This window comes from Sus scrofa, chromosome 7, assembly GCF_000003025.6.
Source record: "Sus scrofa isolate TJ Tabasco breed Duroc chromosome 7, Sscrofa11.1, whole genome shotgun sequence".
Taxonomy (NCBI): domain Eukaryota; kingdom Metazoa; phylum Chordata; class Mammalia; order Artiodactyla; family Suidae; genus Sus; species Sus scrofa.
In genome coordinates, this window is record NC_010449.5 from 48,127,904 (window position 1) to 48,155,034 (window position 27,131).

The following is a 27,131-nucleotide window of genomic DNA, read 5'->3' on the forward strand; positions in this document are numbered from 1 at the left end:
CTTCAGCTGCTGGCCTAAGCCACAGCCATAGCAACACCAGATCTGAGCCATGTCTGCGACCTACACCACAGCTCACAGCAACGCTGGGTCCTTAACCCACTAAGTGAGGCCAGGGATCGAACCAGCATCCTCATGGATACTAGTTGGGTTCTTAACCCACTGAGCCACAAAGGGAACTCCCTATCACATCTTCCTTATCCTTTCATAGAATCTATTAAAATACTGAATCACTATGCCATAAACTGCCTGTTAGACAAAACCTTAGGAGGAAGCCCATGACACAGAGCTGATCCAGGTAAAGTTCTCTGGTTGGAAGGAGAGGGGAGGAGGATGCCCAGTAACCAGGCTCCCTGCTTGAAGGGATCCTCCTCTTCCCTCCCAAGTCCTAGATATCGCTGGGGAAATCAGAAACCAATTTGCCTAGGAGGCGCTGCAGAAATGCTTCTGCTTCAGCCACATGAAGCAAGTGCTTACACGAACACCAACAGTCAGGATGCGAATCAAGAGCGGGCTTTGGAGTCAGACAGACTTGGGCCCCAGACCCAGCTCTGTCCTTTACTTAGGAGCGACCTTGGCTGAGTGACTCCAAGTTTCAGCCTGCTCTCTGTAAGGCGGAGAGATAACAGGAGCACCCACCCCTCAGACTGCAGGCAAATGCAGGTAAAGCTGGCGCAGGGCCCGCCGAATGCTAACTGCTCCTTAAAGGGAGTGACCCTCCTTAAGGAGAAGCCGGGTTCAGGCCCCCATGCACACGCCCTATTGGTCAGGCTGGGACTAGCTGGCAGAGCTCTGTTGGGTCTGGGGCTTGGGTCTGGGTTTTGATGCCTGAGGGCAACGCACCATTCTCATCTTGGAGAAGTTGACCAGGCCGTCCTCCGTGTAGTTGGGCGTCCCCTCTTCGATGAAGGCCAGGTCGGTGAGGTACATCCCCAGGTAAGGGACACACGGTGGGTCACAACTTCGAAGCAAATGGCATTAACAGACATTTTTCACTTAAAAACTTGAGCCTCTACCAAGAAAGAACATCCCACATGCAGCTCCCGCTTTGCTGGAGGAAAAGGGATTTCTTCTTCTTTTTCAATTTTTCAATTTTTTGTCTTTTTAGGGTTGCACCCACAGCATATGGAAGTTCCCAGGCGAGGGGTCGAATTGGAGCTCTTCCACAGCCACACCAGATCCGAGCCACGTCTGTGACCTACACCACAGCTCACGGCAACACCGGATCCTTAACCTACTGAGCAAGGCCAGGGATCGAACCTGCATCCTCATGGATCCTAGTGGGGTTTGTTAACTGCTGAGCCATGAAGGGAACTCTGAAAAGGGATTTTTAATCACCAAGACTAATAGCAGCTCTTGGGCCTCTGATTGCCAGCTGGGTGTGAGGGTCAGTTCCCTGGGGTGCTGGGGGTGACATGGTGGTGGCTGGGGCCTGGGGCTTCCCCATCAATCACCCCCTCCACCCCTAGCCAGAAGGCCCTCTCCTACCTGTCTGCTTCCCTCCCAGATGGGGTCCCAGGGCTCAGCGGCTGGCCCCTCACAGCCCACCTTTCCAGTATGTGTCTCCACTGAAACTATCCCAATCCCACCCTAGAATCACCTCCCTGGGGGTGGGGTTCAGCCCCCACACCCATTCTTGCCACTCACCACCAGCCACCCCACCCAGCCCTCCCATCTCTTTCTCTCCCCGAGCCCTCTCTGCCTTGACTTGGTGCCGACAGGGATCTCCGCCCACTCAAGCTCTGGGCTGCCGGCGCAGGAAATCCTTGCCCTCTGAGATTTCTGTCCCGGGTGTGGCTTCTGGGCAGGGGGTTGGGTGACAGCTCCCACGACCGATGACTCTTGGGGACGGCCTTTTTGGGAGATAGGATCTGAGGCGATGGGCCAGGCCTCTCTGATCTGTGGCTCAGAAGCAGGGGCTCTTGTTAATTTCTTCATGACTTGTTCTGATGCTTCTGGGTGGGAGAGCTGGGAAAGGGGGGGAGCAATTCTGGGATGGAGCGGCCACTGTACCCTGGCAGAGCTCCATAGAGTGCCTTCAGGAAACGCCTTGCACAGTGCTCCGCAGCCGCCTCTCAGCTCAGCACACGGATGCACGCATTACAGATGACTTTCATTTCTAGCCATCTCACCTCTGGCTCCTTGTGGCCATCCTGCCACTCCAGAGGCAGGTGAGCAGGAAGATGAGAGAGCAAGAATAAAAACCTGGCCTCTGTTCCTTGCCTGCTTGCTGTGTGACCCTGGGCCAGTTCTTTCCCTCTCTGATCCTCAGGTTCCTCTCCTTCAAAAGAACCAATGCTAGCTAAGATGACTCTAGGTGATCTGGGATTTGATTTTAGGTGCTGCCCAGACACCTTAAATAAACTGACTTACATGATAAGAAACATTAGACTTTCACTTTCCTCTCTAGTGCTCAAGGAGAGAGCTCATTTGGTGATAGCATGGCTTTGACACTTTCTAACACTTGATACTCTCCTCCCCCACTTTTTTTGTTTCTTTTGCTTTTTCAGGGCCACACCCACCGCATATGGAGGTTCCCAGGCTAGGGGTCTAATCGGAGCTGTAGCCACCAGCCTACACCACAGCCACAGCAACGCCAGATCCGAGCCGCGTCTGCGACCTACACCACAGCTCACAGCAACATTGGATCTTAACCCGCTGAGTGAGGCTAGGGATTGAACCTGCAACCTCAAGGTTTCCAGTCGGATTCGTTTCCGCTGTACCATGACGGAACTCCTCTTTTTCCTTCTTGAACAAATAGTAACAGGTCTCACTTAGGATCAGAGTGTTGGTAAACATCAAGATCTGGACATAATTCAATAACATCTTTTTGTTTTCACTGTATTTATTTTTTATGGTGACTTTGTGTATTTATGGCACATAAGCTCGTCTCCCACTTGCTGTTGTCATAAAGAGTGTTCCTCATTTGAATTTATTTTGGGGATATAGTGAATTAATTTAAAGGAGGCTGTTAGGTAAATGCAAATACAGCTGACACATGCGTATGGCAAAATCTTGAAGGAGGTGGATCCTTGGAGTTTGGGAAAGAGTGGACAGGAGAAATGTTTTCTGAATGTAGGCCTTGACTCTTTCGTGATATTGAAATCAATTTAGCGGGTGTCGACCAGATTTTTAAAAATTTAAAAAAGAATAGAATAGAAAATATGAGTTCACTGAATGGACTAAAATTGCTTTGTGATATTTTTGTTCCTGTTATGCAAGGTCATACTGTCAAATATAATTTTTTTTTTTTACTGTGATTTCTGAAAAAAACAAAAGCAAGAATCACGTTGGTCACTGGCAGAGCTCTCGTGGCCATTATAATCCATGATTATTCCATGCCTGGCTTTTCATTCCTTTCCATCCAACTCCAAGTCTGAAGCACAGGCTTGTGGGTCTGATGGACAAAGAGTTCAAAGTTCTGAGAGCTCGCTCTGCAGCTGGAAGGCTAAGGCAGGGCACCCTGTTCTCCCCGCCCTTGATGGTAACCAGATAGCCTGGCGAGCTCAAAGGACCTCTTATCTCGGGGTGGAAGGGTAAGCGGGGGCCAAGTGACTGCATCTTGACTGAGTAATTAAAGGGTGCAGGATGTTTCTGAACACCTCACAGGATCTCTGACCACCTAGAGCAGTGAAAAAAACCAGGGGGTCCTCCAGTCACTGAGCTGGATTTCCCTGAGGGATTTAATGGGGCTCATGACCCAGTTGCGAAAAGGTGATGGACACTAATTTAAAGTCACTTGTAAGTGGCACCATCAGCTCCAGTACCAAACTCTGTCCCTGTTTACCACCTTCATGGCAAGGGGCCCTGAAGGAGGAGCCCAGGGAACAGCCTTCCTAATTCAGTCGTGTACACATGCACACGCACACACCCATCTAAAATCCAGAGCCATGTAGGTAAATGTATGGGGTTGTCAGAGTGGCCAGCATGGGGGTGGTGGGGGTGGGTATGGGGTAGGGAGGGCTGGTGGAGGGCCCCCAAAGGGCAGCAGTGGGTGGGGACAGACTCACACTGGGCATCTTAGTGAAAAGGGAGGCATGGCAGGGGGTTTCGTGCAGGCAAACACCCAACATCTGGCCGGCTCTGAATTTCCCATGCAAGCGTTTGGCCCCTGACAGGTGGGGTCCAGCCTTGCCCTGGATCGGGGCTTAGCCAACAAAACTGATATGGGGGTGGCTTCCTCTTTTGGCAGAGCCCTCACATGCCGGATCTGACATTTTAGGGAGCAGGGAGAAAGTCCCTGTCCCCACTCTAAAAGCTGCTTCTGGTTTTCTGGGCAGTGCCTAGACATGACATGCCAATGTCTGGTGACACCTGGCATCTGGAGCTTGTCTGTGGTTGTTTGGGGCCCCCAAACTTGATGTTTCTCTCTACCAAGAAATTCCTGATGATGACAAGGGGGTTATAGCAGAAGTCCAGATGCAGCTGCCTGAGGGCTCTCTGCCAAACCCCCAGGAAACGGGCAGTCACCGTTCTCTGGCCTGCCCCTGCTCTGGGATGGGCTGCTCCCTCTTACATGCCTCCGCTGTGTGGGCTGGCGTCCCTGGGGTCAAGATCTGCAGTTCTAGCACGTGGTGCAGGGACATTTTTTTTTTTTTGCCATGGGTCAGGAGTGGGGTGGGGCTCAGAGTCCATCCTTGCTTTTTGCCACCTGGACACTAACTGCTCTGTTGGTTCCCTAGCAGAAGACTGGGCTTTGCTCTGTGGTCACAGGCAGAAAATAAAGATGCAAACAGGTATTTAGTCTTGCTGGAGCCCCTGAAACTCTGGAACCCCAGGACTTTGGATCCATCATATCCATGCAGATAGATGGAGGTCCCTGTCCTTTGGAGGGTGCACGGGGACGGCCTGCTGGTCAGTTGGCAGACCCGCTTCCATCCTCAACTTAGGGGAGCAGAGGGGAAGGGCTTTTACGGCAGTGCCTGGTTCCTGCGTTCCTCCCGTGGGCTTCCTGTTCAAGCTGAGGACAAAGGTATCGATAAGCAAGTGGGTGTTGGGTTAAGATTAGACTGGCAGGCAAAACCGGAACTGACCCCACAACAGCTGGTGACAAATTGTACTGCCAAATGTAGCTCTCAGCCAAGTGTTGCTGCGTGGAGCTGTGGGAAGGTTCTGCTCAGTGGGCGGCTGACAGGAAGGACAGTCTCGTGGGCTTCAGCAGCAGGGTGTGGTTTGGGGAATGGGACGAGGAAGGGGTGCACACAGCAACTGTTGTAGGTGGGCCAGGGGATATTTAAGAGAGTGGCTGGGGACTAGGATTTTGGGGTGCAGTGGCTGGTAAAGGTAATCAGACCATTTGCCATCCTGTGTGCTGGCCCAAGGCTGAATTTTTTTATTTCTTTGGTCTTTTCAGGGCCACACCAGTGGCATATGGAGGTCCCTGGGCTAGGGGTTGCGAGGCCGTAGCCGCTGGCCTACGCCACAGCCACTGTAACACCAGATCCGAGCCACATCTGCGACCTACACCACAGCTCACGGCAATGCTGGATCCTCAACCCACTAAGCAAGGCCACAGATCGAACCTGTGTCCTCATGGATCCTAGTCAGGTTCTTAACCTGCTGAGCCACAGGGGGTACTCCCAAGGCTGAATGTTTTGATGACAGGCTAAAAAGGATGCCCAGAACATCTGAGCAGGTCTGAGGACCCACATGGTGAGGCCTATCATGGGCTCCTAGTCTGGACGGGTCATCAGCTGTGCCCACAGACCCCTACCTCTCTCCCTCGGACCCCTGTGCCCTGTCTGGTGAGACGACCCCCAGGCTTTAACCAACACTGCCCTATGCGTAAACCTTAGTGCCTCCAGAGAAAGGGTACAGCTTGTCCTTCCTCTGCCTGGCCTGGCCTGCCTCCCCGTAAGGCAGGAACCTGCTTTGCATAAAGATCTTAGTGCCCAGGACGCCCGAAGGCCACCTCCGCCCCATGAGCAGGGTGCAGAGGCATCTGGGAGAGGCACTTACACAGGCCCACGGGTAACCCGAAAGAGGGAAGACAGTCAGGATGGGGACTCAGACAGAATGGGGGACCACGGAGGCAGAGGAGGCGGCGGCGGCGGTGGACGAGGAAGCCATGTGAAGGAGGCAGATGGAGCAGCGCCCTGGGGGCGGACGGACAGGCTGGTGAATGCATGGGGGCAGCACCCCGCAAGCACAGTCCACAGGGGCTCTGGGGAGCCCAGGCGGAGGACAGACGGCCGGACAGCACAGATGGGTGGAACAACTGTCTGAGGACACAAATAAAGTGGAGATGGTCAAGGCAATGGCACACGGAGCTGGGACAAGGGACAGACCAAGTACAGCAGGAAGAACACGAGAAAGGCAGACGAGGCTGGCAGGGCAGGTGTGTGGGGTGTCAGAGCCACTGTGAAGGCTGAAGGTGCTGATGGGGCCCATCCCCAGGTACTGGGGTGTGTGTGGCATATATGGGCAGTGACCGTGTGGTCCCTTGAGAAATGGAGGGGAGTCTCTCAGGGGTCTCTGCAAGGCCCAGCAAGTAGCCAGTTAGGCAGACAGAGAGAGAGGGCCAGCCCAATGGGGCACGGGTTCAGGTGCCCAAGGGGAACACAGCGGCAGAGATTCGTGCAGAAAACCCAAGAGCACGTGTGATGAGAGTGACAGTAGACCCATGTTTCATGTAAGTGTGTGGCCACAGTGTGTCCCAGCAGGCTGAGTCACTGCGGCCCTGGGAGAGCTGGCCTGGACCCTCCATGGAAGGCAGCCTCAGGCAAACCCCGAGCACTGGCCTTGGAGGCCAGCCTGGGCCGAGGCCCGGCTCTGTCACCACGGCCACAAGTCCTCGGGCCAGTCACTAGCTCCTTGGTTTCCTGGTCTGGAGAACTATTATGGGAGAATCTGTTTTACAAGGGTGATTCTCACCTGGGGGTGATTTTGCCTCCCAGAGGACATCTGGCAACATATGAAGACGTTCTTGGTTGTCATAAGGTGGGGTGGGGACACGGCTGTCTGTGGATAGAGGCCAGGGATGCTACTAAACATCCTACTGTGCACACGACAGCCCTCCCAACAAAGAAGGGTCCTGGTCTAAATGACAAGAAGGCGGCAGTGGATAAAGCCCACCTCACAGGCCATGGTGATGGGGCTGCTTGCCTGTGGCTAGGCAAGCCACTGGCTTGGCAAATTGTAAGGTACAAATTATCAGTGAAACGTATTTCTTTTTTTCTTCTTCTTCTTCTTTTTTTTTTTTTTTTTTTTGTCTTTTTGCCATTTCTTGGGCTGCTCCCACGGCATATGGAGGTTCCCAAGCTAGGGATCGAATCCGAGCTACAGCTGCCTGCCTACACCGGAGCCACAGCAACGTGGGATGCAAGTTGCGTCTGCAACCTACACCACAGCTCACGGCAATGCTGGCTTCTTAACCCACGGAGCAAGGCCAGGGATCGAACCTGCAACGTCATGGTTCCTGCTCGGATTCGTTAACCACTGAACCACGACGGGAACTCTGAAACTGTATTTCTTTGATGCCGAGGCCATTGTCTGTAAAATGCACTCCTGATGACGAATTATCCAGTATGAAAAGGAAGCACAGTCACATGAAATAAACCTAGGGGCTTTAAAACTTTTCTGATGTCAAGATATTAAAATGTAAAAAAAAAGTACATTTTAGAATCAAGGAACCTGGTACCACTATTATCATCCTCACCACTTCTCTCAAGGCTATTCCCGTGCCTCTGCTAGGAAATACACCCCAACACCTTCTGGGAGACAATGGAGGACGAAGCTGAACCACCCTGGGGGCCTGGGATGTGTAGGGGTTGGCCTTGTGCGCAGACAGGTGGACAGACAGACAGACCTCCTGCTCCAGCCAGATGTGGCACATGAATGCCCTTGCCAAGCGGTTCTACAATTTAAAAAATAACAGTGACAAAATGACATACACTTACTTTTTCAGAGCTTCTCTCAGATTCTTAAATCTGCCCTCTGATGACACAAGCTTTTGGAGCTTATCAATCAAAGCTTTTGTCTAGAAGGAATGAGAAGCATTTACTAGCATACAGCACACGTCAAGGCCTGCGGCTCTGGCCCATACTCTGGCTCTTTGCTCGGCCACAAGAGGGGGCAGGTGGATTCAGGGACATCTTGGGTCTGGGGACTTGATCCTAAACTCCCGAGGACTTAGACACGTATCTGTGTTCTGAGGGCCAAGCGCACATACACATCTTTCAGAAACACGGGAGTGGGGCCAGGAAGGTGCATGTGTTAGGATCCTGAGACCTGGGTGGTTGGAAAGGACTGGGTGGGTTAACTCCGAGGAGCCAGACCCTGAACAGGGCATGGCCGAGTTTCATGAGCATGATCTTGCTCATAAACTGTACCCAAGGGATGTGACCGGATTCTCATACCTTCATTTTTACAGGTCAGGAGCACCACCCACATTTAAGAATCAAGGAAAAAAAAAAAAAAAAGATGGCAAAGGAGCTGATCATCAGAGAAGAGGCTTTGATGGAGAAGAGGAAACCCGGTAGCACAGGGTCCCAGCTGCTAAATGACCAAGCCAGGCCCTGCCCACACCCTAAGCCAGAGCAACTCTGGTGGCTCTGGGGGACCAAGTGTGTGCCCTGGAGCATGTCTGGGGTTGGGCCTGGCTTTGTGCTGCTTCTGCATGAACTGGGGAAATTCCTTACCTCTGAGGTCCTGGTGCCCTCATGTCTAAAAACGTGAGATGCCTAGTGACCGCCTTTCTGGCTCTGGTCCTCAAAATCCAGAACGTGGTGGAGGGGCTGGGCCGGAAACCAGACATATGCTATATGACCAGACGGGCTAGGCAGCCTGGAGGGGACCCTGGCCCAGAACACCCCTCATCTTTGGGTCTGATTTTTATCTGAGAAACCTGCCCACGGAAAAATGACAATCTAAGTCTTCATTCTGAGGGAAGAAGAGACCAGCGTGTGCCCTTCAAGGAGAAAGGATGGCAGAGCAGACCGTTCAGACTGGTCCCTCGCAATCAGGAGAAGTGCAGTCACTTGGTTTGGACTGACCATGCTCAGAGCAAAAGTGTCTTCCAGATCTGCCGAAAGAGGCACCTGCCAGTATGGAACAAGCCACCCAGAGCCAGTGATTCTGCTTTCACTTGAAATGCCTGTTCTCAGACTCCTGGCAAAGCCTAGATGCCCAGGACACCCTCTACTGCATGCTCTCAGCTTCCCTCCTGCAGTTAACCTCTTCCCAGAGCTGTATACCCTTGCTTCCTCTTCTTTCCCACCCTCCTGGAGGGAAAGCAGACACAGCCTGAGGCCAGATGAGGGGGCTAAGCATCCACAGCCCACAGGCAAGTTACCACTCCATTCACTTTGCTAGGCCTCAGCTTTCACATCTGGAAAATGGGAGGGTAGGTCCAGCGTTTCTTAAGGGCAATGCAGATACTGCAGAATTGTGGGTGACATCAAAGCTAGACAGCCCATAGTTCTAGTGAGGTAGCACCACACTTAGAAGCCATGAAAATGTACAGAGGATATTCTGATGTGTGGGGTTTTTGCATACACCTGGGGCTGCTTTGCGGCCCCTGGGCACCCTTGGCGCTCCCTTGAGGCGTGTGTCTGCTCCTCTTTGGGCTGTGCTCTGTCCAAGAAGGAGAGCTTTGTGTCTCAGAAGGCCACTGGATGTCCCCTGCTGCTGTTTAGAAAGTGTGTTCCGACCTGAAGCAGATCAAGCATCTTCTGAAGGAGCTTCCAGCCTTGAGGTTCAGGGGGATTCCAGGCCCCTGGGACCTTGAGCATTTTGGGTGGAGTATGGATTCCAGTGGGCAGAAATCCAGGGGCATTTGAAATATGTCTCTGAACCCAGAGATCAAGCAAGGACCTGCCTTGGAGGTAGTGTCAGGAACAAAGATGGTTACATAAGGCCTCTTAAATACAACCCCTTCCTGTTCACCAAACCGAAGACTTCTGGGTAGCCAAGGCTGTTCCTTCCAAAGAGGCTAAAAAGTATTGTGAGTCAAAGAGAGGCTTAAGTCTCTACTAAAATGCAACCATCCAGGGAGAGTAAACAGATGAAACCGCATGAGTCATCTGCACCGCCTGATGGAGGAGCAGCGTCTGATCCTTTCTGAGGGCAAGTTTTATTTTCAAAGATGATGGCAAGAGAGGCTGGAAGAAGAAAGGGGAGAGACCAGAAGACCCACGCTAATCCTGACTCCTTGACTCTTGCCAAGGCCACAGTGGACTTGGACACAGGATTTCTGCTTTGGGCCAGCACGTTTAAGGGAAGGATAAAACAAAACAAAAAACTAGCTGTGGAGGCTACCTTTTAGGTCCTCAAAGAAGTTAGGCCATTCTGACTCATGGGATACTTGCCAAGAGAGAATGAACCATCCATGGCTGGTGCTGCCCAGACGATGGCCATGGCCACCTGGAAGCTCCCAGAGCCAGGCACTATGCAGACGTACAATCACAGCACAAAGTGAAGGGCTGGGAGAAGGCGGCAGGTCCAGTCTGCCAGAGAGGGCACTGGCCTAGATGTGTTTTCAGAGGCATCTTTGATATTTGGACCAGGCTGGCTGGCCGTAGGTGTTGAAGGCAGACCAGATACACATTGACCTCTACCTGCCCTCATTCTGCCCTCTCCTAAGAGAACAGAAGACTTCAGGATGGTCAATGCCGTCCCCTTCCAACTCCACGACCAGGGTGACGCAGGAGAATGAAGTCAAGAAATGCCTGAACCCTCAGTGGGGTGAGAAAATAGAGCCTGGTCCAAGAGCCTCTGGAAAAGATGACATCACTTCAACAGAATGAGGCAGGAGGAAAAAGATGTTCACTTGGAATGTGTCCCTTTGCCTTTGCCAACAGCCACGACTGAAGGCCTCAGAAGGCCAATTGGCCTAGATGACACAGAGTTCTGCAGCAGCCTTGCTCAAGCCCTGACTTCAGGAGTTCATGATATCATGTGCCACATGTGGCCAGATATGCCTGCTGCCCTGAGCTCTTGCACGTCCAGCCTCTGTTCTTTCCAGGAGCCCCCTAACAAGAGCGGCATCTTCCAGTTTTTATCCTGACCCTGGCATCTCTGTGTGCTAAGAAGCAAGAGGTCAGCATCATTAGATGGGAGGGGCACTCTGCAGTCCTGATGTAATCTGGAGCTGAGGCAACTGGATGAAGAAGGAAGGGTAGCAGAGAGGTCGAAGGGCCATCCTGTGTTTGGCTGCTTATCTAAGTAGGAGGGATTTCTGGACCTGCCACCTGCCTGGGGGTAGAATCATGACCTCATCGATATGAGGACAGTGGTGAAGAGCAGGTGACACAGAGAACTATGAGTGGGACAGAGTACACACATCCAGAGTGGTCCAGATGAGACAGGCCCCTGGGAGATCTTGGGCCCCACAGAGCCCCCCAGCTCTAGGACCACAGACACTATGACCAACTTATTGGCGCTTTTGGAGGCTCACTCTGTCCCTTGGTGGTGCCTGTCCAGCTTCCTGCACACATGCAGGCCACGGTTGGGGCATTCAGTGCCCCCAAGAAGTGTCCCAAGTGTCCCACTGTGCCCTCCTTTCAGGATAGCTGCCCCCTCAAGACCGCAAGGCAAGGAGCTTTATTCCTGAGGAAAAATCCACCTTAGGGTTTTTCCGAATCATGTTCTGAATGAATAAAGATCAACCCATATTTAAGATCACCAACCATCCAATGGGTCACAGTGACAAGTTAATTCTTTGGGGGCCAGAAGGGCTCATGAACTGAGCCCTGGGAAGGGACTTGCAAGATCATCTGGCCATCATCTCAGTAACCTGCAGAGCTGGACTAAGCTCCCCAAGAAGCCACCACTCTTTTGTCCCAACTCAAGGAGAGTAGTGATAGGACCAACAATTACTGTCACACATCCCATTTGGGGGTACTGACTATTCAAGTGGGAATTACAGTCCTCCAAGGTCCTAGTAACATCACATCTGAGGGCCTGATCTACCTGGTCCCAGGTGAAAGAGAAGTGGTTCTCTGTTCTACCTGGGAGTGTTGGTCCTCACCCTGTCCCTCATCCACCTATGGATAGTGGTCCTCTGGGCTCCCTGCCCCAGCCCCAGCTCAACCCGTCTGGCAATGGTGCCAGCTTCCTGCCCGCACCTGCTTAGATACTTTGAGCCACGTCTTTTTCAGTCGGAAGATTGCACTCCGGTTCATGGACGAGGTGATCTCCAGAACAGCATTGTAGTTGTGTAAGCAGCGGCATATGTCCGCCACAGCCACCCACTTCTCAATGGCGCTCACCCTCGCGTTGATGTCCTCATTGCGGATGATTTCGGAAGCAATCAGGTTGCTGATCTATAAGCCCACGCCATAAGACAAGAAAAAGTAAGAAGAATAAGTATCATAAAGATAATAATTGCAGATGAGAGGATTTCCTGTTTGAAAATTCCTAAAAGAATGAATTGGAAAAATACTGGAATAACCAACAGAGCTCATAAGGGTAGCTGGTTAAAGACTCAATATACAAAACGTTTCTAAAATATATGTTAGCAATTCCAATTAGAAAATAAAGTGAAAAAGATATGATCTTCAAAATGCCAGTGGGATTTTGAAGGTAATATCTGTAAATTACCTGGTGACTTTAAACAGAACTATGCAGGATACTACATGAAAAATCATGTTATCAAAGGTTATGAAAGAACTGATTAATGAAGAAAAAGATTAGACTCACATATGGGAATGTAAATATGTCATTTTTCAAAACTAATACAAAAATTTAATGCAATCACATAAAACAAACCATGAGAGCTATCTTGAGAACCTGACAAAACGATTCCAAAGTTTATCTGGGAGAATAGAGAGTTAAGAAGAGCCAAGCTCTGAGGGACTCTCCCATTATACACCTAAAGCTTTGTACAGGACACACACTTTGGGGCATCTCTGGCCTCACATAAAGTAGAAGAGGTCAGAGCTCCTGCTGTGGTGCCACAGGTGGGATCGGCAGCATCTTGGGAGCGCGCTGGGACTTGGGTTTGATTCCCTGCCCAGCACAGTGGGTTAAGGATTCAACACTGCTGCAGCTACGGCTTAGTTTGAGGTTGTGGCTTGGGAGTCCATATGTTGCGGAGTGGTCAAAAAAAAAAAAAAAAAAAAGAAAAAGAAAAAATGTAGACGAGGTCTCCAAGGGCTTCTCTACTCCTGCCTCTACAGCAAACAATCACATACACACAAACTAAACGTGGACTGGACCTGCAGCAGCCAGAGAGTGGGAAGCTGGGGCTAAAACATCAGGGAACAGGAACTGCAAGGCAGTGGGGAGGCAGGAAACAGTGGACCTCCCTGTACATTTCTTTGCAATTTCCTGTGAATCTATAATTACTTCAAAATAAAAAGTACAAGAAAGATGACTTGTTATTTAAAAAATAAAGGTGATAAAAGGACATTTAGGAGTTCCTGTTGTGGCTCAGCAGTAATGAAGTCGACTAGTGTCCATGAGGATGTGGGTTTGATCCCTGGCCTCGATCAGTGGGTTAAGGATCCAGTGTTGCCATGAGCTGTGGTGTAGGTCACAGATGTAGCTTGGATCTGGTGTTGCTGTGGCTGTAGTGTAGGCCGGCAGCTGCAGTTCTGATTTGACCCTAGCCCGGGAACTTCCATATGCCATGGGTGCGGCCCTAAAAAGAAACAAAACAAAACAAAACAAAAACTATTTAAGAATGGAAAACTACAGAAGAAAATCAAGAAGGAATGATGACACAAAATAGCACACATAGTACAACCCTTAACTAAACTGAAGTAGCATTTTTTCCATAAAGAAATCACTGAATTCAAAACAGGTTTACATACATTATACAATTTTTTAAAAAGGCACAGATTGGTCAAATCATCCAGAGAACAGAGAAAAAAGGAATACCTGCCAATTTATTCTACGAAGCCAGTATAATCTTGATACTCAAACCAGACATAGACAATACAAGAAGGAAAAATGACACATCCATTTGTTTAACATGACATGAACGTATTAGGTTTGTCCCTAGAATGCAAGGATGATTGAATATTAGAGAAAATCTATAACTGTCACTCATCACAACAGATTTAAAGGATAAAAACCATATGACCATCTCAATAGATGCAGAAAAAATTTGATAAAATGCAATACGCATTTATGGTAAAAAGCCATTATTAGTAAACAAGGAATAAGAAAAAGAACTTTTCCTTGATAAAGAACCAAACATTATCCTAAGGGGAAATATTAGAAGCATTCTATTTAAAACCAGGAACAAGACTGACCAACACCATTTCTGTTAAACTCTGTCCTAGAGGGTCCGGTCTAGAGGCATCCAGGGTGCAAGGACATGTACCTGAGGGTGAGTGGTACCCCAACTATGTCCCCTGAGCACCTTACTCACCTCACCCTAGTTCTAGACCTGACATTGGAGATCTTAGCCCGTACCATTCAATAAGACAAAGGCAACATGCCTAGGAAATAGCAAAAAACAAACCAAAACAAACACCCCCCCAAAAAAATACCCCAAAGACAGAAAAACTACAACACTGTATCAAGGAAAGATTAAGAATCACAGTTTCAGGCCATGATTATCATCATCACAGAGGCACACAGTCTGTGTACCTGGTCAAAAAGAGGTAGATTTGAACAGAGATGGCCGAATGCCAGGCAGTGATGTGGGCAGCCCTCCGGAGGCAGATTGCGTGGGTTCAAAGCAAGGCTCTCCTGCTGATTATTGCAGAGGAAACTGAGCCTCCATTTCTTCATTCATAACAGAAAATAAAATAAAAATGAGAATAACAGGATTAAATGAGATGCTGCTTATGAAATCCTTAGAGTAGTGCCTGGCACGTGGTCAACATTCAATAAATGCTTAAATGCTCCCTTCACATTCTTGCCTTTTACTTTCTTGAGCCCTGGGCACACAGGAGGCAGCGGGAGGGAGAGGAATGGTTTTTTGCTGCCTGGGGCTGTGATTGGATTTGTGGGTAAGGTGTGGTCAGATTCAGGTCTCACCGTTTCCTGGGGTCTGCCTGCCTCCATCACTTCCTCTCCTGCTACACCTGCTGCTCTGTGCTCACTAGGGGGCTCTTCCCCTGAGCTGCAATACCTGGCTCCTTCCTGTTTCCTCCAGGCTGCTGAGTACCCTCCCAGGATGAGGGAGGGGCGTTGCTGGGGAGCCTGCTCCTGCCTGTGGTTGATGTGATGTGATCTTGACCAGGCAGTCAGGACAAGTGGAATCACGTGCTCCCATTCCAGCCATCAAAGGCTCTTGTGTTCATGATTAAACCCAGAGGAATGAAGATGCTGAGTGTAAATGCCCTCAAGGCTATCACGAGGCTGGAAGTGGGCGGGATCCTGTGGTTGCAGGGGTTGGAGCTCAGGCAAAAGTGGGGAAGTTGCAAGGAGAGATATTTTTCCTTGGGTGGCAGAGGAAGGCCACGAGCCACCAGACACGGTCAGGAGATCTTAGGCCTCTGCCCTTAAGAGTATAAGTTTCTTTCTTTCTTTTTCTTGTCTTTTTAGGGCCGCACCTAAAAAGGCATATGGAGGTTCCTAGGCTAGGGCATATGGAGGTTCCAGGTTAGGGGTCGAATTGGACCTGCAGCTGCTGGCCTACACCACAGCCACAGCAACACAGGATCTGAGCCAAATCTTCAACCTACACCACAGCTTACTGCAGCATCAGATCCCAACCCACTGAGTGAGGAAAGGGACTGAACCTGAGCCCTCTTGGATACTAGTTGGGTTTGTCACCGCTGAGCCACGACAGGAATTCCTATCAGTTTCTTTATACCTAAAGTATGATGGAGTTCCTGTCTTGACTCAGTAGAGTATGCAGGTTCGATTCCCGGCCTTGCTCAGTAGGTTAAGAATCCAGCATTGCCCTGAGCTGGGATGTAGGTCGCAAATGTGGCTTATATCCTGTGTTGCTGTAGCTGTGGTGTAGGCCGGCAGCTGCAGCTCCTGTTTGATTCCTAGCCTGGGAACCTCCATATGCCATGGGTGTGGCCCTAAAAAAGCAAATAAATAAATAAATAAATAAAAAGTGTGATAACAGCTTGCAACTTTTACCGTTAGGGTGAGATTTCAATGAAATCATGCATAGAGATTACAGGGCTAAAAAAGGGCTCAGGCGAACAGTCCTTTCTGGGAGTCCTGCCCAAGAGAAACCCGCAGAGAAAGGCACTGCCCCTCCCCCTCCCCCACCCCCATACTCACATCGTTGAAATGCTTGGTGGTTTTCATGATGTAAGGGGTCCTTTCGTTCTTTTCCAGTTTCATCCAGCCTTGTCCAAAGAACTCCCTGCAGGAAGTAAGGGAGAAACCCAGGGTAGCTGAGGTTAGGTTTGCCTTGCTGATTTCTTTGAGTTCTTTGCTTTGCTTTTCTTTTTTTTGGCTGTGTCCGCAGCATGCAAAAGTTCCTGGGCCAAGGACTGAACCCACACCACAGTAGGGACAGCACTGGATCCTTAACTGCTAGGCCATAAGGGAACTCTGAGTTCTTTGCTTTTGGAAGTTGTCATTTCTGAGCGAGTGACTTTCTGCAGAGCCCTGAAGAGGACAGGACCCTGGATCAAGTCTAGTCCTGCTCTGCAGCGGATGAGTGGCTTCAGGTAAAGCCCCTGACAGCTCATGGCCTCAGTTTCCTCATTTGTGAAACAGGAATCACGAGAGTACTTTCCTCACAGGGTTCTGCGAGAGGCTGAACTAAGGTACGGTACGGTGGGCACATCAGGTCTTGTTCTGGATCTTGTGTCTGATGGGGAGAACTTACCTTTCCCAGTCACCTTGCATAAGTTAGTCTGTGGAAGAGGGAGGACAGAAGGCCACAAAAAAGGGCCAGAAAGGAGGATAAAGGAGCCTGCCAGCCAAGCCAGCAGTGGGTTCTGGTAATGGTGAGTTCATGGGAAACCAGACCATCCAGGCCTCCAGGAGAGGCTCCCTATTTGACCTTGACTGTGAGGGTGACCTTTGCAGAGGTCCTTGGGCAGGAGGGAGCCAATGAAGAATAACTACTGTCGGAGTTCCTGTAGTGTCTCAGCAGGTTAAGAACCCAACATAGTATCCGTGAGGATGCAGGTTCAATCCCTGGTCTCGCTCAGTGTGTTAAGGATCTGGCGTTGCTGTGAGCTGCGGTGTAAGCCGGCAGCCACAGTTCTGATTTGACCCCTAGCCTGGGAACCTCCATATATTGGGGATGTGGCCCCCAAAAGAAACACAAACAAACAAACAAAAAAATAGAATACTGTTGGAGTTCCCTTGTGGTGCAATAGGTTAAGGATATGACTTTGTCACTGCAGCAGTTTGGGTGGCTGCTGTGGCGCTGGTTTGATCCCTGGCCCGGGTTCTTTCACATACTGCAGACGTGGCTAAAACAAAACAAACAAACAAAAAACTAACAAAAAACCCCAAACTAGAATAACTACTGTCTCTGCATCCGGGAGATGTGGCAGGTTTCTAAGATGCCAACACTCTCCGTCTAGGTGGGGTGGCCCCTGTGTTGGTGAGGGCCTCTGTGCTGCCAGGTGGCTCTGTCTTTCTGGAAAGCAGAGATCAATGATTCATGACCTCAGACCCAGTGATTCCAACTTTGGGAAATTATTCTAGGACAACTGTCAGGAGTCAAGACACATATTTAGTTATAAGGAGACTTACCCCAGCTTTATTTATTATTATTATTATTATTATTATTATTATTATTGTCTTTTTGCCATTTCTTGGAGGCTGCTCCCATGGCATATGGAGGTTCCCAGGCTAGGGGTCCAATCGGAGCTGTAGCCACCGGCCTATGCCAGAGCCACAGCAATGCCAGATCCAAGCCGTGTCTGCAACCTACACCACAGCTCACGCAATGCTGGATCCTTAACCAGCTGAGCAAGGCCAGGGATCAAACCCGCAACCTCATGGTTCCTAGTCGGATTCGTTAACCACTGAGCCACGACGGAAACTCCCACCCTGGCTTTAAATATAAAAGTAAAAACTGGAAACAACCCCATGGCTTAGGGCGCTGCCAGGGAATACTGTGCGGTTATTAAAAATGGGGTTTACAGATACGATTTGGTATATGATTAAATGAATAAAAGGTGGCACAAAATTATGTAAAAAGTATAGGTACAACAAACACCTGGGGGTGACTAACTACAGGCCAGAGCTGATAACAACCAGGCCATGGGGCTTCTTCAAAGCCCAGAGCTGCCCCCAAGTCTGCCCCTGCACGGACACCAACACACTCATGTGTGTGTACATTTGCTCACAGGCACACGAGTACACCTGCATGAACACATAACTCCTTTTCCAGAACTGCAGAAAAGGAGTGCCAAGTTAGAGATGCTTCTGAAAAAGTGTGTGTGTGTGTGTGTGTGTGTGTGCATGTAGCTGGTGGTAAGGAAGGAACGTGGGGATGGGAAGGGGACAGGAATCCTCCCTCCTCCCTGCCGGCACATGCATTTTTGTTTCAAGCTGTGGAGAGTCAATCCCTGTGGCTCTAGAAATCTACTGCGCATGCTTCAGGGACAAAGATGCAGCCTGAGACGGTGCTTGAGGAGGAGGTGGGGGAGGTCTGGCGCCCGCACCCACTCACTCATAAGGGATCTTCTTGAAGACGAGGTGGTCCAGCAGGGTCAGCTGCTCCGCGATCTCCAGGGCAGAGTGGTTTTCAAAGGGCTCGGCCTTCACGCCTTCAGCCTGAAGGGAGCAAGGTCCCGGTTAGGCCCAGGAGGGACACCTCCTGGCTTTTTGGCCACTTCTCAGAGGGAACCTCCATCCCGATTCCGGTAAGTGGTTGGGTGGGACGTGATGGGGAGGCTCTCCTGGAGGCCGGACAACCGGAGGGGAGGATGGGCAGAAGGGGCTGGGTGCCACTCTTTGTTGTGCTCCGTGTGTGTGCGGGCCTGTGCTGTACCTCAGGATGGCCCGTTGGGCCCTTGCTCACCCCCAACACATGAAGAGACATTCAGAGGTTCGCGATGTTCCCCAGGCACCCTGCTAGAAACTGGCCGATGGGATGGACGCCCAGGCCGTCTGACTCCAGGCTGTGAGGTCTCTCCCTTCGGGTTCTGTCTGGGTCCATGGCTGTCTCCATAAAGTTTCCTTTTTTTTTTGGGTCTTTTTGCCATTTCTGGGCCGCTCCCGTGGCACAAGGAGGTTCCCAGGCTAGGGGTCTAATCGGAGCTGTAGCTGCCGGCCTATGCCAGAGCCACAGCAACGTGGGATCCGAGCCACGTCTGTGACCTACACCATAGCTCATGGCAATGCCGGATCCTTACCCACTGATTGAGGCCAGGGATGGAACCCGCAACCTCGTGGTTCCTAGTCGGATTCATTAGCCACTGAGCCATGATAGGAACTCCCATAAAGTTTCCTTTTAAACTTCCTTAGCAGATAGGGGCCCACAGGTGTGATTACCTCCCGGGACAGGGCTCCTGTCCCGTGCCCACAGGACAGCTGCCTGGCTGAGCCCCTGGAAGCTGCACTGATCTTGAGGAAAGCGGGGGCCGCCCCATGTCAGGAACCAGCCGTCCTTCCTCCACGGGGACTCTCTCTCCTACTTCCTCAGCCTGCACTGCCAGGTCCTTGAGGGACACCGCAGACAGAAAGGCCAGGAAACAGTCCCTCACTTCAGATGAGCTCCAGACCCGGGACCCAGACAAGGACAGAGGGTAGCAGAGTGGAGGGAAGAGCTCCTACTGAAGCCTCTGTGAGGTGTGTGTGTGTGTGTGGGGGGGTGTTTATACTGTGTATGTGTGTGCTCTGTATATGTGTGTGGTGTGTGTGTGTGGTGTACCTGCGTGAGTGGTATGTGTATACATGTGACGTGTATGTGTGTGATGTGTATGTGCGTGCGGTGTGTATGTGTGGTATGTCTATATGTGTGATGTGTGGTGTCCGTGTGTGTGGTGTGTGTGGCATCTGTGTACACGTGTGGTGTGTGTGATATGCGTGTGTGTGTGTGATGCATATGTGTGTGTGAGTGTGTGTGTGTGTATGGTGTGTGTATGTGTGTGGCATCTGTGTGTGGGGGTGGTGTGTGTATGTGTGTGGCACGTGTGTGTGTGGTATGTGATGTGTGTATGTGTGTGGTGTGCATGTGTGGTGTGTATGTGTGGTGGGTGTGCATGGTGTGATGTGTATGTGTGTGGCGTCCATGTGTGTGGTGTGTGTGTGTGGTGAGGGTCCATGCCTTCCCCCTGACAGAGTTGCCCTGGGCAGGAATGGTCTGCGCAGGAGCCTGATGCAGGGGCACAGTGCGGGGGACACAATGTGATCAGGAAATGACAAACCGTCAGGGAGGCAGTGGGGATGTGGGGATGAAAGAAGCAGGTGCCACCTGGGATGCCAAGTTACAGGGTAAGGACCCTCGTGGAGAGGAGCCCCCAGACTCTGAAGCAGGTGCGGCAGGCGGGCAGCTCAATCCCCTCCTGAAGGCCCAGGACGGCTGAACTGTCAGGACCCAAGGCCCTGGCCCGGCCTAGCGAGAGGATGGCCGAGTGGGCACCGAGCGGCCGAGAGGCCTGCGGGAGGAGCAGGGCTGTGCAAGCAGTGGGCCATTCCCATGCTCCCTTTTGGGGTGGCCTCAGAAAGGGGCTGACTGTGAAAGCAGAGGCCAGACAGACCAATTTCTCCACGTTTCACAGGGCCTGCAAAAGAAGAAGCCCTCCTGCTCTCTGTCGAGGCCCCAGGACCTCCTCCAAACTGGCTGTGCCCTGCATTGGCCGTCTGGGCTCTGGGAGGCAGGTCAGCACCAGGGCAGCGCGACAGCCCTTTGTTCTGGGAGCGCCTCAGGCTGCTCTTGAAGGGTAAACATTTCAGTCGGACTCTTCCAGGGAAACAAGGGCAGAGGGCAGCTACTCCCCTGAACTTCCCTGCCTGGGGGGCACTTGGGGGTCCCCAGACCAGCCTAGCAGAGCTGTTCTTAGGGGCGAGGGCACAGGCAGGGTGCCAGTTGCCCCACGGTGGCCCCACCCATCCCCAGGGCCAGGAGAAGCAGCCAGCAGCCAGGAGGGGAGACGGGAGGGAAGCGTGGGCTCAGAGCCCAGAGTCCTAAGGCCACACACTGGCTACTCTGAACAGACTGGAGGCCACTCAGCCAGTCTGAGAAGGGAGCCAGTATGCCCCCCACCCCGCTGCATAATCTCCACTTCTGGGGAGCTCAAAGCTGGCCTGGCACTTCCTTGGCTGCAGTGATGGATGGCAGGGGCCCAGGGCTCTGGGGCTGACTTGTGGTGGTGGCAGCATGTTGCCAACCTGGAAAACAGTGGGCTCAGCCAGGCCCTGGAAGCACACAGACCATCGTCCCCTTCCACTGAATGGAACGCCACCAGGAGTTCTGCCTGGGGACCCTCATGTCTGGGCAAGTGACTGACTGCATCCTGGCTGTCAGGTGAGGCAGCGTGCTGTGCAGAACCAGCTCTTGCTTTGTGGTCAGCCAGACCTGACTCCAACACACCAGCCCCCCGACTCACCATGACCTTAGGTGGGGTCCTTGACCTTCTCCTGCCTCAGAGGCCCCATCTGGAAGATGGGATAATGATATAAACTTGCAGCACTTTCTTTTTAGGGATACACCTGCGGCATATGGAAGTTCCCAGGCCAGGGGTCGAATAGGAGCTATAGCTGACTGTCCACACCATAAACTTGCAGCACCTTTTTTTTTGGTCTTTCTAGGGCTGCACCCGTGGCATATGGAGGTTCCCAGGCTAGGGGTCCAATTGGAGCTGAGCTACACCACAGCCACAGCAACACCAGATCTATGCTGAGTCTGTGACCTACACCAGAGCTCACAGCAATGTGGGATCCTTAATCCACTGAGCAAAGCCAGGGATCGAAACTGTGTCCTCATGGATCCTAGTCAGATTAGCTTCCACTGGGCCAGAATGGGAACTCCAGCACTCATATAAGAGTACCTCGCGTCTTTAAGAGCTTTGCACAGCACCAGTGCACAGGGGCGGCCCATCCACCACAGGCCTGACTTCTCACCCTCCTCCTTCCAGGGACCATGTGATCAGAGGGAGGGGTGGGGCCAAGGAGGGATGGGAGGCAGAGGCTGAAGAAAAGGGAGGTGGTGGCGGCAAGGGTTGACCACCCCCCTCCCCGCCACCCCAAACAAGGTGTGTTGAAGTCCTGCCCCCGTTTCCTGTGACTGCGACCTTATTTGGAAATAAGCTCTTTACAGCCATCCTCAGGTAAGAGGAGGCCGTGAGTGTGGGCCCTAATCCAGTAACTGGTGCCTTTACAGGAAGTCTGGACACGGGGACAGACACGCACAGAGGGAAGAGGACGCAGAGACACTTGGGAGGAAGATGGTCCTGTGATGAGGGAGGCAGGGGCTGGAGAGTCACTGCCACAAGCCCCCGACCCTCAGGGCTACCAGACCCTGGAAGAGGCATGGAGGGCTCCTCCCCCAAAGCCTTGGATGGAGTGTGGCCCCTTCGACCCCTTAATTCAGACATCTGGCCTCCAGAACTATGAGACAATAAACTTCTGTGGTTTTAAGTCACCCAGCCTGGGGAACTTTGTCAGGGCAGCCCTAAGAAACCCCTGGACTGGGTTCCATGAAGGGTCAGGGGTGGGGGGTCCTGGGAGCCAGGAGGCCAGGGCAGGACAGGCTTGGCCAGCGAGCCAGACGGCAGGCCCAGCTCACCAGCTGTGTGATCTCCTCCAGCGTGATCTGGTTGTCGCCTGGGTCATCCTGGGTCAGAGTCCTAGGGGATGAGAAGGCGTGATGAGCCCAGTGCAGTCTGTACCCCCACCTCACCTCTGGAGCAGCCCCTGCCCCTGCCCTTGAGTGCAAGCCCCCCCCCCCCCCCCCAGCTCTCAGTGCTCTCTGCCTCTCTGTCTGTGCTCTGCCATTTGCTTAGCCAGGGGTCGCCTTTCTTGTCACCAACTTCTTTTTTTTTTTTGTCTTTTGTCTCTTCAGGGCCGCACCTGCGGCATATGGAGATTCCCAGGCTAGGGGTCAAATCAGAGTTACAGTTGCTGGCCTACGACACAGCCACAGCCACAGCCACACAAAATGCGAGCCAATTCTGCGACCTACACCACAGCTCATGGCAATGATGGATCCTGAACCCACTGAGCAAAGCCACAGATCGAACTGGCAACCTCATGGTTGTTAGTGGGATTCGTTTCTGCTGAACCATGACAGAAACTCCTCTTGTCACTGACTTCTTGATGGGCTGTCTGTAGGGATTCAGCTCCCTGACCCGCCTGGCTGGGTGAGGTCTCCTCCGGGGCCTCCCTCAGCCACCCTCTCCCTACGTTGGCCCCACCTCTGCTAGATCCGCTGGGAGCCCCTGAGGGCATGGGGACATTCAGCTTGTCCCTGGAGCTCTGGTCCCTAGAGCTCTTGCATGTCTGTGGGATGATGGGATGAATGAGGGAAGGACCTTCGGGCCTGGGGGGCCAGAGAGGGCAGGATGTGCTGGGGGGCCTTCCAGATGGGAGGGACAGGAGGCGGTGGAGGGTAGCCGTGTGGTGGCCAAAGGCCCAGAGGTGGCTGGGAGGAGTAGAGTGGGCCCTGAGTAGTGATGGGGAATGAGGCTGGACTCTCGGAGTCAGGTTTAGGGGCTGTGCCCTCATTGTGACAATCCTGGGGATGAGCCTGAGAGCCAAGTGGGGCTGGGCGGGGGGCAGTCAGGAGCCTGTGGGACCTCCCTCTGGGGAAGCAGTGGCTCAGCGGGATCTCACCTGCAGTGCCATGGCTGGAGCTCGGTGGGTCTGCCATCTGCACCAGGGCTGCCCAACTGCGCAGCCTGCTCTCTCCTCTGCCCCCAGCAGCATTCAGAACTAGCGCCCTGACGGGGGTGACTTTGGTCAATGGTCTCAGGGACCTGGCACGCCCCTACAGGCCTCCGGGGAAGAGGAGGGGGGACTGGAGGACCTGGTAGCTGACTGCACGAGTGTGTATGTGTGCATGTGCGTGTGCGTGTGCGCGCGCGCGTGCTCGTGCTCCTGCACATATGTATGCATGAGGGGGGTACTGAAGGGAGGGAGGCCTGGAAGAGATTCTAGAACATGAGCCTGTGGGACAATGAGGCCTGCAGCACGGGCCTCGGAAAGCAAAGCGGATGGTCTGGTTGGAGGAAAGCTGAGACCGGGTTGTAGGCAGGAAGTGGCCAAAAGTCTGGATCGGAGACCATGACCCTGGGGGCAACGAGGGACAACTAGAGCCGGGCAAGAAGCGGGGCCTGACCTTGAGCCTGTACACCCAGGCAGGGCTGGGAGGGCAGCCTGAGTCAGCTGGGTGAGTGTGGTGGTGGACGGGGGGCCTGCATCCCACATTCCCCGAGAGATCTTGAGAAGTGCCAGCGTGATCTCATGGCAGCCTCATCACAGCCCTTGAAGTGGGTATTATTCACTCATTCTACAGAGGAGGAAAACGAGGCTCAGAGAAGGACCTCGCCCAAGGGCACACAGCGAGTCATGGCTGAGCCAGCAGGGCCTGGACAAGGGGCCACCTGACCCCTGACCTCTGCCAGGATGAAAAAGGAAAGGTTTGGGGACAATTTAATTCAATTTAGAGACATTCTCTGAGCACCCAGAAACAAGGGCCAGTCCGTGCTGCTCAATAGAACCCTCTACAAGGACGGGAATGCCCTTTACCTGTGTGGCCCAATAGGAAGCCACCAGCTACCTGTGGCTCATGTGACTGAGGAACTGAATTTCTTTTTTTTTTTTTTTTAAGAGAGGATTTTTTTTTTTAAAGTTTAAATTGACTTACAATGACTTACAATGTTTTGCCAATTTCTGCTGTACAGCAAAGTGACACACACACACACACATTCCTTGCTTACTTTACCTTGCATCCTGGTCTATCCTAAGATACTCGTTACCGTTCCCTGTGCTATATAGTGACAGTTCATTGCTTATCCATTTAAAATGTAATAGTTGGCATCTACTAACCCCAAACTCCTAGTCCATCCCACTCCCTCCTGAATTTTAAATTTTACCTAATTTTAATTAATTACAATTTAACACCCATATGTTACTAGTGGCTACCATATGGGATGGTGTGGGCTAGATAGGTGCTGTCTGTGGGCAAGGATGGGGAGGCAGGCACCCTTCTTGCCTCAAGGAGCTCAAGGTCTGAGGGGGCAGGGAGATGGAGACACATGGACAGCCCACTCCGAGGTGGCTGCAGAGGGGTGTCTGGCCCCCCTGAAGCCCGGGGCTCTGAGATCCTCTGTACACCTGCCTGGGGTGGTCCTTCAGCCTTGGAAGGGCCCTTCTCACCTCCCTGGCTCTGGCCAGCCGTCTGCAGGCAGGGCAAGGTCCCTGTCCCAGCGGGCCGCCCTCAGCCCTTACCTGATGATGTTGGCCGCAGCCTTCCGCTCCTGGGTCAGTAGCTCTGGGTCGTGCATGACCTCCTCCAGGAAGCTGATCACCTTGCATTTGAGCTCGTCGTTGGTCTCAAAGTCCTGCAGGGAAGAGGGGAGGGTGGCTCTGGCTACTAGGTTCGAGCTGCCCTGTGGTAGTCCCGGCCCGGCCAGAGGAAGAGGCTGCAGGTTTGACTTCCGCCCCTGTCGGGCTGCCTGCCTCATTTACCTCTTCACTGGCTGTGTGGCAGGGTGCCAGGGCAGCCCGCAGACCCCAAGGTAAAAGGCACTGGGCAAGATCAGGGACCAGCCCTTGACCGCTGCCCCCTGGGCCAGGCCCTGGGAGGTAGCTCTGCTGCACTCAGAGGTGAGAGCCAGAGGCCCCCTGTCCCCTCGAATGTCCTAGGTCATCTTGCCGGGGATCTGAGCAGGTCCTCCTGACCTGCCGGTTCCCGGGGTGCAGGGCCTCGGGTCCCCAGCAGCCCGCTCGGGGAGGCTGCCACCCACCTGAGAATGCTTGGAGACCCAGTGGCGGAGCACGTTCAGGACGCGATTGGTGGCCGCTCTGCGGATCACAAACTCCTTGTCTCCGTTCCTCTGGTCGGGTGGAAACCCTGGCGGCACACACAGCAGAGGAGAGAGAGGGTACGTGAGAATAAGAAACAGCGCTGGCCTCTAGAGGGGATTCCACTCCAGATGTGGGCAAGCTGGGCTGCCCCACACAGCTGCTGGTAGGAGGGCTCTGGACAGGGCATGAGGGCGTATGTGACCCCAGCCCAGGTTCTGACCAGTAAGACTGGATGTCACGGCTTCTTTATGGGCACAGTCCATACTTGCCCACCGCCACCAGGAGCTGCATCCTTCAGGGGCTGCTGGGGGACCCTGGCAGCCTCTCCAGACAGGGCCACGCTGGACCAGAGCTCTCTGGGGCCCCTGCTGTGCAGGACCAATGCTGTGGAAGTGGGGGCTGGGGGTGGGCGGCCTTCCACGGGCCATGGACTTGACTCTGAGCAGGTCTGCCAAGTAGCAGAGAGGGGTGGATGGGGAGGAAGAGGCCTCCAGACAGGAGGCTCAGCGCTGGCCAAGGCCTGGGGCAACAGACACTTAACACCCGAAGGGGAACAAGTTCCAGAGGCCATGCCATTGCTGCTGTGCTGAGGGGCTGACCTCAGTGGGCCATGTACCTGCGCTGTACCAGAGCCCCGTACCTGCACTGGCTAAGGACATCCTCCGATACTTCTCCTTGTTTGGGGTGCCCTCGTTGGCGCCCGCAGTCGCTATGGCAAAGGCGGACGCTGCTGACAGGGCACTGCGGTTATTGTCCAACTCGCGACAGGAGGTCATGACGACTCCATTATTGTAGGAAAAGAGCGGGAACTCTGTGGGGAGCACAGAACCACTCCTTAGCCTTTTCTGGTCCAGCCCTGGGCTGTCAGGAAACCAGGGGTCTGAGGCTAGAGTGGTCTCAAGCGGGGCAGGCTGTGTTTGCTGCACCCGGGGCTTGCCAGGTAGCGGCGGCGGTGGGGCCTGTTCCCCTGCTGAAGTCCCCTGGGAGGAGGAGGAGTCCCCAGGGTGCCTCGGAGTGGGGAAAGGTCATGTCTCCCTCTGCTTCTCCTGCTGGGATGGGACAGTCCCGCCACCCTCCTGCTTCCAGAGAGGTCTCCAACCGCCCTTTGCATCACTCTGCAGTTCCAAACCCTTTACATGAGAGGTAAAGCGTAGACTGCTTGAGGACAGCATCTCGAGTTTTCTCATCTTTTTCTATTTGTTTGGAATGAACACATAGCCTGCCCAATGTCTGGCATCGGTAACTCATACTGACAGGCTCCCTGGCATGGTGAGGTGGAGAAGAGGGTCCTCCCCTGCCCTTTACTAGCTGTGTGACCTTGGGTAAGTTACCTA

General features: G+C 52.8%; 1 protein-coding gene across 3 annotated transcripts in view; it reads right to left on the reverse strand.

Annotated features, from left to right (window-relative positions):
• RASGRF1 (Ras protein specific guanine nucleotide releasing factor 1) overlaps window positions 1-27,131 on the reverse strand; it is a 125,335-nt gene that overhangs the window by 6,489 nt on the left and 91,715 nt on the right. Inside the window, exons 17-25 of one of the 3 annotated variants that reach the window (XM_003128446.6) lie at window positions 26,438-26,608; window positions 25,737-25,843; window positions 25,219-25,331; window positions 22,556-22,616; window positions 18,497-18,600; window positions 16,135-16,219; window positions 12,063-12,260; window positions 7,896-7,975; window positions 841-958 (exon numbers count right to left, since the gene is read on the reverse strand). In XM_003128446.6, coding sequence (XP_003128494.3) covers window positions 841-958; window positions 7,896-7,975; window positions 12,063-12,260; window positions 16,135-16,219; window positions 18,497-18,600; window positions 22,556-22,616; window positions 25,219-25,331; window positions 25,737-25,843; window positions 26,438-26,608 — 1,037 coding nt within the window. The other 2 variants (XM_013988986.2, XM_021098844.1) reach the window with 2 other exon arrangements.